This window comes from Eumetopias jubatus, unplaced genomic scaffold (genome assembly GCF_037043125.1).
Source record: "Eumetopias jubatus isolate StellerSeaLion01/CBP00866 unplaced genomic scaffold, mEumJub1_p1.0 scaffold_3, whole genome shotgun sequence".
Classification (NCBI taxonomy): domain Eukaryota; kingdom Metazoa; phylum Chordata; class Mammalia; order Carnivora; family Otariidae; genus Eumetopias; species Eumetopias jubatus.
In genome coordinates this window covers 14,165,683-14,178,334 of record NW_028274809.1, presented here as the reverse complement: position 1 = coordinate 14,178,334, position 12,652 = coordinate 14,165,683, and the positions used below count along the sequence as shown (strand labels likewise).

Below are 12,652 nucleotides of genomic sequence, written 5' to 3'. Positions count from 1 at the left end.
ACAGGGAGACCTATTAGCTATGTATACAGATATGCTTTAAAGCAAACTGGAATACTCTTCATTTGGAAATGAAATCCTCTTTTGAATAAATGTCAGATTTTTATTTTTATTTTTTTTAAGATTTATTTATTGGAGAGAGAAAGAAAGAGCGAGCAGGGGGAAGAGCAGAAGGAGAGAGAGAGAGTCTCAAACAGACTCCATGCCGAGGGTAGAGCCCAACACAGGGCTCAATCCCACGACCCTGAGATCATGACCTGAGCTGAAATCAAGAGTTGGATGCCTAACTGACTGTGCCACCCAGCTGTCCCTAAATGTCTGATTTTTAAATAAATAATGTAAAAGCATAAACATAAATAACTTCAAATATTAGGTAACCATACTTGAATTTTTTTCTTCAAAAAAGTCTCTGGGCTTTCACATCACTCTTCATTTTTGTGAAGGTTACTCAGCTGTAAACAATTTTCTCATTCCAAAGAACAGTGAAAAAGGACTTTTAAGAGTTAATCAAATTAACAATGGATGTTCAAAAATAATTTAATTATTACATTTCATTGAGTAGTAAATTTTGTTTAAGTTTTTTGTTTGCTTGTTTGCCACGTCAAATGTTCACGCCTGTGTTCTTTATATAGAATGTGTGATTTGAAAGGCCAAAGTCACTGGTCATTTTGACAACCTTAATTAGCCACTTAAATTGGTAATTAGTAGAATAATTATATAAAGAAAAGCTCATTGTGCCATCATAAGTGGTGTCATCTTTTTAAACAGACCGCCTTCCAGATCCTATTGATCAACTCTGCCATTTTGGTGTTTAGCTTAAAGAGCTGCCAAGCTTCCCAAATTCCATGTCAGGAGAAGTGGTATGTTGAAACTGAATTAGAAAAACTGACTCTTTTCACATTCAGCAGCACAATTAAAGGAACTTTGCCTAATTTGGGTCCATTAATTCTTCTAGTCTCAGAGGCATTTCCACTTCAATCCAATTGCAAAATATTAACATTTTCAAAGGCAAGTGTTTTTCTCTATTGCCACTCAGTAACATTCATTAAATTTTATTATTTCTACATCATTTAATGTAGGTCAACATGTCACGTCCAGCAAACACAAGCATTTCTTTCCAGCTGACTGATGTTGAAGTGAAAGATAAGAGCAAACATGTCTCACTTTAGTGGAAAAAAACCTCTCATTTGTAAACATGAGCATCAAAATCAAGACTACAGAAGACAATGTAGCAGATGTAATGCTGCAACCCAATTACTCCATGTTTATTGTGTCAGAAATGTATTTCTATAGAAGAAGAAGAATCAAATGATGCCCCTTTCAGAGTTGAAGGAGGCTTTGTTTGCAAAGCTTAACCCACTCCTAGGGAAACGAATGAGCGCAGACACAGTGTCCAAAGCTGGATTCACTGCTGATATCCTGAATTACTGAGAAGCCACGAATGAGGAATGGTTGAGCAGAGCAAAAGTGGTCACAGGTCCTCTTGTTAAGAAGCTCCTTTTCAAGACCTCTTCCTATGGCGAGTACTCCAGGGTTTCCTTTTCTGTCCTTGCTCTCTCTCGCTTGGATGCTAACTGCATGTGTAATGAGGCTTGCCTGCCTGCCCGTCTGCCTGGGGGAACTGGTCTGCAGGACAGAGCAGCTGTGGAGAACACCGACTCTGGAGCTGGGCTACCTCCCTGTGGCTCCGGGATCCATCCGTGACTAGTCGTTTGATCTGGGGTAAGCCCGACCTCAACGCATCTCCTTCCTCGTCTCTCGAATAGTAATAAAAATACTTTATTGTGTGCTTGTCATGAGGATTAAAAGAGATTGTATGAGTCAAGTCCCTGGCACACAGGACGGGCTCACAATCTTTCCGGGTACACTGTGAAGAAGATGATTCAAGGAACATCGTTAGCAGACGCCGACAAACTGGCCATTTGTAAGTCATAATTCCATTACAATCGCTCACTGATGTGCAACCAGCCCACTCTCCTGATGCTGCTTTTAGCACTTCATTTGCAGTGAAAAGGGAGACTCCTCTCCCCTTACTTTCATATAGTAAATAGAGTCTAAGTGGTGAAATAGACACATCTCTCAGTGGCACATATATCTGAAAGGAGGAAGTTTGGGAAAGAGAAACAAGAAATTAAATAACTAAAAAGATCTACTTTGGGTGGTGGTCGGAGCCACGAGGAAAATGAAGGATAATAATGGAACACAGAAAGTTGCAGTGGAGGGAAGGCTGAAGAACATCCTTCTACTTGGTGACCCAGGATGACTTCCCTGAGAAAGTGACATCTGAGAATCTGACAGAGGAGGAGAAGCTGTGAGAACTCGGGCAGAGGAATGGCATATGCAAGGACCCAAGCATCTAATCCCCTAATTTCACAGATGAGAAAACGGAGATTGCTGAAGGAGGCGTATCTTGGCAAAGAGTCACAGAGCCAGGGTTGGAATTCTGCTGTCCAGACTCACAGGCTCTGAGATTTCCTAAACCAACTCCCAAATTGGCCAGATTGTTCAAAGTGCTTGTGGGCAGTGGAGGAGAGGAAAGAGCATCCCAAAACGGGCTGAAAGACAGCCAGTCAAAGGGATCCTGGACCATATCATAACATGTGGGGAAATCTAGACTTTTAACTCCAGAGAATTCCATCCTTAGACCATTCCTATGTGAAGGAGAGACACCTTGTTTTTCTGAGACTCAGTGACTAGAAGAGAAAAAGAAAAAAAAAAAAACTTTCACGATTTTCTGATTCTAGCAATCAAATTTTCTGGTACAACCAATTATTTTCAAATCACTAAGGGTTTCAATGATAGCAACATAAATCTTATAAAGCAACAAAGAATCATTATTGCATGTCCTTCATGAGTTGTAGTGATCCTACTTTAAAATTCTCTGGTAAGCAGGGTAACACTGGTCTTACCCTGGAACTCATCTTAAGGACTGTAACCTGGGTCAGAACTTTTGCAGATTCAGACTGCCTATTTCATATACGTTATGGAATTTTTTACTTAACCTGGAAGCATAAGATTACACTACAGTTAAGGTGCTGCCTGAAGGAGAAAATATAACACAAACGATCAAGGGACTTTCCAAAGTCACTTAGCAAGGAACCAATCCCATTTTCATACAATTCTAGGTGATCTAAACTTTATTTTTGCCTCAAGCAACTTTTTCCAAGAGTCATGGAATAAACTATATTGTATTGGACCCTCACACAATTGCCTTTGACAGACAATATACTGCAAAATTATGGCTACAGTTGTAGCTCATTTTTTTGTTTCTCAAATGCTACTATGCTTATAAATTACCAGAGGATCTTGTTAAAATACATGTTCTCTTCCAGTAGATTTGGAATGGGGACTGGGACTCTGAATTTCTAACAAGCTCCCAGGTGATTCTATACTGCCCTGAATGAAAAATCACAGAAAAAAAAATGCCTTGTCTCTCGAGTCTCAGTATAAGTTAAAGCCAAACACATATAGAGCAAATTATTTTCTTTTACACTGCAGACCTCTTAATCTCATGGCTGATCACATTTTCCTTTTCCACTTGGCCACTAGGAAACAGTCTTAGCAAGACTGTAGGACTTAATGGTTATGCATTGTATTCACTAATCCTTCTCCATTAACCTACTCTTGACAACATCTAACTTTCCTAATATTGTTTTTTTGTTGTTGCTAATATTGCTATTTACCCCCTAACTCACCATACTTTTTATTGTTGCCTTATATGCATCTTTGTTAAGACACTTCGAATCACTCCTTTGAATAAGAAAGTGTGTGAAAAAGGAATCGCTACACAACCTAGTCAAATGAAAATATGTGCTCAAGGACACATGATGCACTGGAAAATTTCAGGCACTTGTTGGAGTGGGGTGAAGTGATTGAGATGGAGAAGCAGCCTGTCCTAGACAGAAGTAGCCTGGAGAAGAAATAACCCCACCTTCTTTCACAATATGTTTTTGGCTTTGCCAGATAGATAGCATAGGGATGGCTGAGCAAGCTTATATTTGAAGGACTTAACAGTTGAGCTCTGGTTGCCATAAGAGGGTTTAACATTATTATGGGTACTTGGAACAGCTTCTCTGGCTTCTAACCTCAGAGGAAAGCTGGAGTGGGCACTGCTAGGTATTCTCAATTATCAATGGGAAGGACAGAGTTCCACTTCCTTAGGTAGAGCTAACAATCAGAGTGCAACATCAAGCAAACTCAACTCCTCATGCCTTCCACTTTAGAGATGCTGCTGGAAACCACTACAGAACTGGAAGGTAACGCTCTGCTAGTTACTGTTTAGGATGCAAGAGAGGTTCTTTAACTTAGGTGAGGTCTTTAACCCTCTGAGTCTCAATGGTTTCCTCTGTAATTTGTAACAATAATAACATCCTCATAGGATGGCTCTGAGAATTACACACTGAACTCCGTGCCAGGCACTTCGTGGGTTCTCCATCAATGGTTTATCCTGTCACATGTATTACTGCTCTTTCTCTTTGTGAAGCTTCAGGGAAAATCGATGTGAAGAAGAAGACAGCCAAGAACCACACTCATTTTTTTTTTTTTTTTTGTTTTTGGACCCATCTAGAAGTTGTCTGGATGCCCTGTTGTTACTGTTTATCTTCAAAGTCACTTCTGCAATGCACTTGAGAAGTAAGGAAAAACCGTAGTAGTTGATAAAATCAATAACATTCAACCTTGATGTTGTAAACTAAGTGTTGACTTCTTCACCATGCCAGGGACGTCCCTCATGAAGGAACACAAACAACATAAGCCGTGTGATTATGATTTCTGCTAAAGTGTAAAAACCCTTGTTATGAAGAACCCTGTCAAAACCAAACCAAACCAAACCAAATGAGACTGTGCTGTGGGCACCCAAAAGACAGGCTGTCGCTCCGCATCCTGCTTGAACCTGAGCTGCAGACATTAAGACAAGTGGTCTCTTTTCATTCAGTATCACTTTCTGCATCTATCACTCACTCCTATTTCCAGCATATGACTTTTTGGAAATTCTAGTATCTCCCACACAAGTGTTTGAAGCCCCTCCTACTCTCAACCATTTACATATCATAAAGTTCAGAGGAGAGGAAATTCTTCCTTCTGCTCCTGTAAACATGTTTACAGACATTACTTCTCAACCGAAGATCTTTGGTCTGTCAGAGGTTCTGCTTCTTATTCAAAGCTCCCTAAACTATCAAAAGTAGTATGATTGGAGGACAGGAGAAGTAACAAAATGTCAAAGGAAAGTGAGTGTATGGAATTTTTGTGATTACTGAAGTCAATACTGCCCTTTCTCAACCACTTACCCTTTATGCTTTCTGTGTACGCCCATACTGGGTAAGTACAATCACTTCTGGGAGGATGCTTCCTCTTTAAAAGAAGTTAATAAGCAGAAATACCACATGACCCAGTAATTCCACTACTGGGTATTTACCCAAAGAAAATGAAAACACAAATTCAAAGAGAGATAGGCACCCTATTGTATATTGAAGCATTATTTACAATAGCCAAGATATGGGAGCAATCCAAGCATCCATCCAAATAGATAAAGAAGATAAAGAAGATGTGACATACATACATATATATATTATATGTCTGTATATATACATATATATATTATATATATAATATATATATAGGAATATTACTCAGCCGTAAAAAGAAGGATGAAATCTTGCCATTTGCAAACAACAGGAACAGACCTAGCAGGTGTTATGCTAAGTGAAATAAGCCAGAAAAAGACAAATATACCTTATGATTTTTTATATGTGGAATTTAAAGAACAAAACAAATGTACAAACAAAAAGACAAAAGCCTCTTAAATACAAAGAACGAACTGGTGGTTGCCAGAGGGGTGGTTGTTGGGTTGTTGTATGGATGTTGGGTTATTGTATGGATGAAATAGATGACGGGGAGTAAGAGGCACAAACTTCCAGTTATAAAGGAAATAAGTCACAGAGATGAAAAGTACTATAGGGAATACAGTCAATAATATTGTAATAATGTATGGTGACAGATGGTGACTACCCTCGTCATGGTAAGCACTGAGTAATGTGTAGAATTGTAGAATTACTGTGTTGCACACCTGAAATGAATGTAACATTGTATGTCATTTGTACTTCAATAATAAATAAAAATAAATAAAAAAGAAGCTAATAATAATAAAAAAGAAGCTAATAAAGTTAGTTACAATGGAATAATGACTTGCAGAGGAATTTTTGTGTAACAACAGAGTAAATGTCATAAATGCATTCAAGAGTGCATATAAATAAAGTGGTTCCCATCTGGGAAATACATAAGAGGCTTTAGGCAAAAATTGACCAGATGATTATTTGTTCCTCAGTCTTCCATTTCTCTGACTCATGCCACCATGTTCCATAAATAAAGCTCTATTTCTCTCAAAGTGACAGACCGAATGTGGTGTCAGCAGAAAAGTCATCTCTACTTTCTTTAAAAGTATTTTTCTTTTGAAACGCTATCAAACATGTATGCAGAAAAGTGTACAAATCCTAAGTTTATAGTTTAATGAATTCTAGAAAGCTATCTAAATGAACTAATTCACATAAAAATACAAATACACTTCATACGTTTTAAAAGAATAGCTTCCTGTAAAGAATTTCTAATTAGTGGCATTACAACTTTGAGGCCAACATGGCATGTATATTCAACCAAAGTAAGAAAACACTCAATAAAACTCTCCCACTGACATGGAAGAAATGTTTCTAATTTTTCAGCTGAGATTCTGCTCTAGAGAAGCTTGCTTTGTTGGTCTACCATGAATGAGGTGTCTGGAAATTACTTAAGCTCTATTCGATCCTGAGATGGGCCTCGGCATGAGTTGTGATTCATTTGTTTTCCATGAAAAAATTTTAGAGTAACTAAGGAGCAAATATTTCTCTTTTTAAAATATATAGCTTTTGTTTATAACTGTGATGTATTATTATTATTGCTGTTTTCTCCTTTTTAAGAACTTCACTGAGATGCGGTGACATATAAAAATTGTATATATTTAAGGAGTACAACTTGATGTTTTGATACATGTTTACATTGTGAAAAGATCAGCAGGATGAAGTTAAATAACAACCACCACCCCTACATGATTGCCAGTGTGTGTGTGTTGAGAAGATTTTACTAAAAATCTATCCTCTTAGCTACTTTCAAGTATTCAATCCAGTATTGTCAACTATGCTTTTCATTGGATAGAAATCATTCATCTTGTGTAACTGAAACTTTGTAGTCTTTGACCACCATCTCTTCATCCTCCCATCTCCTTACCTCCTACCCCTGTAACCCCCATTCTACTCTTTCCTTCTGTGAGATTTACTATTTTAGATTCCACATAAAAGTAAGTTCATGCAGTATTCGTCTTTCTGTGTCTGACTTTTCACTGAGAATAATGTCCTCTAGGTTCATCTGTGGCTCAAATGGTGGGATTTCTTTCTTCTTTAGGGTTGAGATATATACCACATTTTCTTTATCCAGTCATCCCTCAACAGACATTTAGGCCTGTTTCCGTATCCTGGCTATGGTGAAAATGTTGCAATGAGCATGGGAGGGCGGATATCTCTTCCTAATTGTTCTTAAGAGGGATGCAAAATAAGGTTGGCCCAGGTGAGTTTTTTGCCTGGACAGGAGCCTGCCACGGTGCCTTGGGTTAAAACTGAAATCAAGTTTGCTCTGGCTTAGAGCTCTACTTTCTTCAGCAACTGCCCTCAAAGTTGGCCTCCTAGTCAGCTGCTCTCACTCAGCATCTCTTTGCTCTGTGTTCTCCATAAGCCACACACATTTTAAAGCCTTCTTGTCCTACGTGTATGTGTGTGTAAGAGTGTGTATATATTATACACATATCCCATTCTCAGAGTCTGCAACTCATAATTACCTTGTTAATCTGACAACCTTGTCTATTCTTATTGGATAGAGCAGAGGTCCAAACCTACAACAATCTCTCTGTAACATTCTGGAGGATTTGGGTCCCCCAAACTGGGTTTTTAGAAAGGGCACTGTATGAATCTAGCAGCGAGACAGTTTTTCTCAATAGAACCTTCTAGTGCCTTTCAAATGTTCAATATATGACAGCTTGCTCCAATACACACAATTCTACTTGACTGTATTGAAGTGGGCTACCCATAATCTTCTTCCCCTATCCTATTAATATTCTCCCTTGACAACCAGGATTTGAAGACTCAAAGCAACAAACATAAAGGTTCTTAAGGGATTGGATCACATAAGCCAGGATTAGTCTCCACACATAGTCCAATTAGAAGGTCTTAGGTTCAAAAGGGATGCTCTGCACCACAGAATCCTACTGAGTGTGGGTGCCAACTCAGGGAACTCATCACCTTCCTGTTTCCCTTTAAGAGTTACCTGATAGAATGAAATTCAAAGCACGTGTCTTCTTGCTGCCAAAATCGCTGCCCAAACTGCCTGACAAGATGTGTAAGATCCAGTGAAATGTCTTGGCAAAAGCTAATTCAGGAGTGTTGGCCAAGGTGCTGAAGTGAGGGGAGGGAGGCAGGGATACCTTTGCCAGTGAGTCGCCCCCTCCCCCGACTCTTTGTAAGACACTGAGCTTATTCATTTTGACAAGATACCCTAGGATCTCAAGCCTGACATAAATTCAGAGTAAATAATGTGCGTGTATCTAGAATACAAATTCTTTATAGAAATTCTAGCAGTACAAAACTCAGGAGAAGCCCCTTAAAAACAAAACAAAAATCAAAAACAACATTTAGAGCTGTTCATTCCAAATGCATGCTACTTATTTCTCTGCACTTCTCTACCAGATCGGTCCAGAGATTCAATAAAACAAATCTGCAAAATAATGTTACTGTACAGTAAATGGCAGGGAATGACAAATCCACAAACCGGACTGATCATTCCACAGTAAAGTTTATTTTCCATATGTTTGAAGATTTTCTTATTATGTCTACTTTTACTCGAATTGAACCTTCCTCCTCCCCACCCCAAATGTCCCTTCTGACAGTTTATCCTTCCTGCCCTGAAATTGTGCTTGCTGATGTCCCAACCACCGGCAGCCCCTGGCACAGGGTTGGAGAACAGTTGAAATCACCTCTGGGTAACTGCGGAGTGCAGCCAGTGGTAAGTAAAAGAGAAGGCACCCTGGCCACCAACCCTGGCCACACTCCAATCACCCCTACCGTTTTGGGCATCTGATGCCTCTTCCTTCTGCCAGGCAATTAGCTTCCGTTCTGTTCAACTTTCCGACCTCTGGCTTTAGAAAGAAAAGTCCTGGCTGTGGGAACTGGCTCCGGGCAGCTCTTGGCTCCCTCTTCGTGGGTGACTGGCAAGAGTAACACTTTCTTTGACACTCTTAAAAAAAGCCGTTTAATTCCTAATGATATTTCCTGGCAATAAGGAAAATGAAACCCACAGCGTGGGATTCCGGTCCAGCAGAGGCAGGCCAAGAGTGCGGCTGTTGAGCCCACGTCTGACTGTAGCGTTCTGCCCACTCGCTCCCCATTCCCACCAGAGTTGATTTTTTATTTATTTATTTATTTTTTCTCTCCTGACACTTCCACCCTGGAGTGTGACACCTACTGGAACTTATGAGCATCAGGAGACACGGGGATAGGATTTGGGCATCGGACGGAATGGCTGGCTGTTGCCCCAGGGATTTCCCGCGGAAATCACCCAGAACTTAGAAGGCGTTTCAAGGAGGAAGTAACCAGTAAAGCGATCTTGGCGGGAGAACCCCGGGAACATCTTAGAAAAATACTGGAAACCACTGGATACTTAATGACCCACGTCTCCTCCAGCCGGTTCCCCGGGCCCCTTCTGGAGGCGTATAGAGTGGTTTGTGGCTTTTTACCGCGTGGACGGAGGGTGGTGCGAAGGACATTTATTTCTGCGATAGCGTTAACACGGGGCTCCCAGCTTCAGCCGGAGCGAGGACCTCAGGGTCACATCCCTTCCTCGCTGAGCACCAGTTGCCAGGGGTGAGGGAGACGCGCAGACCTGAGGACGGCAGGGTTCCCTCCCGTAGACCCCCCTACCCCCCGGGCACCCCTCAACCTAGCGCCGATGTGACTCGCGAGGCATTCCCGCCACCTCCCCAGCCCCCAAACCCACACACGTCCTCTCCCACGCTCTGCGTTTCTGAGTGTCCCCGGTCCCCCCGCGCGCGCCCCTGGCCAGAAAGCGTCGGTGGCGCTGCCTCGCGGAGGGGACGCGGGAAGGGACGCACTGGGCGCTCAGGGCGGTCGGGCTCGGGGCCCCGTGGCGCCCCGGGCGCGCGGGAAGGAGCGGAGGACGCCCCACACTCACCCGCTGCTGCTGCCGGCTGCTGACGGCCACCGCGGCTGCGGACGCGGCGCTGTGCCGGAGCTCGGCCGCCTGCCCAGGTCTCAGCAGGCTCCGGGTGAACCTGCGGGTCCGCTCGCCCGCCATCGCCTGCCGCGCCGCTCGCGCGGGGGCCCGGAGCGCGCGTCCCGTCGGCCTTCCCCGCGCCAACCTTCTCTACCCACCCGCCGTTCAGGAAGCGGAACTCGGAGCCTCTCCCCCCCTCTTCCTCGCTCTACTCGCAAGAGGCGGGTTTTTCTCTCTCGCACCCCCACTCCCCCACCCCCTTTCCTCCACCGAAGCTTCGCGACGACTTTGCAAACTCTGCGCTCCCCGGGCGCGCGCAGCCAACTCGGCGAGCGGCCCCGGCGCGGCGGCTGCGGCGGCGGCGGCGTCTCTGCAGCGGGGGCCGCGGGGCGCGCGTGGGGCGGCTCCAGCTGCCCGGCTGGGGCTGTCCCCGTCGCCCCCGGGACCGGCAGGCCGCGGGGGGAGGGCTCGGGGCGGCCGCCGCGGGGCTCCGGGCGGGGCCTGCCCACGCCTCTCGCCCCCATTTGGAGGCTCCTCGCAGGGCTGGCGCTCTGGCCGCTTTTGCCGATTTAGCCCCCTACCTTCCAAGGCTGGCGAATGGGCGCGGGCGCAGCTTAGTGGGTCTTTCCATCCTTGGGAAGGGGTCAGAGGCTAATTAGGGGTCTGGTGGCTGGGATCTCCTGCATCTCCAGAGCCAGCCTTCAGAAGTCTTCTTTGCCCAAAGTCCTTCTTCAGGGCCTTGGAATAGGCTTCCAAAGTCATAGGCTTCAACCGGTATTCATTCATTAAGCGCCCACCATGTACCAATTCACATTGTTTTGGAAACCCGGGATAAGGAGGGGAACTTACCAGGCCTGCTTTAAAGCTGTGTAGGGCTGGTATGTTTTTTGGGTTAGGGGTGGGAGGTAGCAAATTACCAAGTTAAACAGACGAATTCAAATATGTGAACAAGGACATTTCAGATAATAGAAGCTAAAGAATAATAAACCAGGGTGAAGTGGTGTAAGAGGCTTTGAGGGGTGTATTTGATAGAGTGAGGGGGCTAGAACTGACTTGTGGGTTTACCCGGTGTGTGTGGGGGGGGGTCAGTTATGGGGAGGACTTACACTTGTGTTGTTTTTCTGCTCCTGCTCTTAACACACATCCCTCTGGTCTGCACATTGTCTCCAGCCAGCTGATTAAAGTCTACTAAGAATTCTCCTGAGTCACACCCAGGGTGGTTCTTTAACTCAGTGTGAGGTTGGCTGTGGAGAAGAGCAGTTTGGGCCCTTAGGATACTAGTCTGGAGAGATCCAGGACAACCACTCCTAAGTATTCTAGGTTTTTCTTAACTGCTTTTTATAGATCCATGACACCGACATTTTTTCCAAAGCCAATATATAGTTTTAACACAGGGTTGCCCTTGTGTATAAAATCTTCTTGAACAGCTGATAAATGTGCTTGAGTTGGCTCTCTGCTTTCTGGGATTCAGTTAATCAGAGGTACTGATTGGACATCATTTCAGCACATTCTAGAAATCAAGAGGGGCAGAGGCTTTGTCAGATTTGGGAAGAGCCATCTGAAATATCTGTTGGTTCTACATTATCCTTCATAAGAAAGTACTGGTCTTACATTATTTGCTTTCACATTGCTAGGCAATATGGGCACAGGGTCACCTTTAAGAGTAAGCAAAGTAGGTGGTTACTTCTGTGGTGACAAATGAATAAATCCTTAAACCATGCTCTCCTCTGACAAGGGTGTTCTGTGTTGATCCCCTTAAATGCACCTTCTCTCTAGAGAGATAAGACATTTTTAAATAAAGTTGAACTTTCCAAGTAGAGATGTCTAGTCTTTGTCCCTGATTTCAGAGCATTGCCTGGCACATAGTAGACACTCAGTAAATACCAGCTTTGGGATGACTTTCCCAAGGCCCTAGATGGGCTGGTGCCGTCCCAGAGCTCAGAGTGCTTGAGGCCTGGGAAGACAAAAAGGAGGAGAGAAAGGTGTGCTGGAAAGGAAGGCCATAGTAATCAAAAATACCCCAGAATGTGTCCTAAGTATAGCAACTCGCTGAACTGACCCCAAACACTGAGTAACCCACACGACCCATTCTCCGATCACAACCACATCAAGCAACAGAAAATCACTTGTGCTTCATTACTATGATTTTTACTTTCTCCAGCTTCAGGGGGTCACCCGGAGCATGGGTATGAGATTTGATAAAGTTAAGGAACAAGTGTCAATTTGCTCTATCCATACCCTGTGTGATGTCCATTCCATGGGTCACACTAGAAGGAAAGTAGCTGTAAGTGGCCTTTAAACTCAGGATATTTCCATAACAGTGCTCACTGGGACATTCCTCAGCCCTTGA

The 12,652-nt window shown here is 43.4% G+C and overlaps 1 protein-coding gene across 4 annotated transcripts in view; it reads right to left on the bottom strand.

Annotated features, from left to right (window-relative positions):
• The window catches only part of DOCK10 (dedicator of cytokinesis 10), a 263,841-nt gene extending 253,443 nt beyond the window's left edge, over positions 1-10,398 (bottom strand). For all 4 annotated transcript variants that reach the window (XM_088021536.1, XM_088021534.1, XM_088021535.1 and 1 more), the window contains exon 1: positions 10,261-10,398. In XM_088021536.1, coding sequence (XP_087877662.1) covers positions 10,261-10,383 — 123 coding nt within the window. In that variant the 5' untranslated portion in view covers positions 10,384-10,398. The remainder of the gene's footprint in view (positions 1-10,260) is intronic.
• Between the last annotated feature and the right edge of the window lie 2,254 nt (positions 10,399-12,652).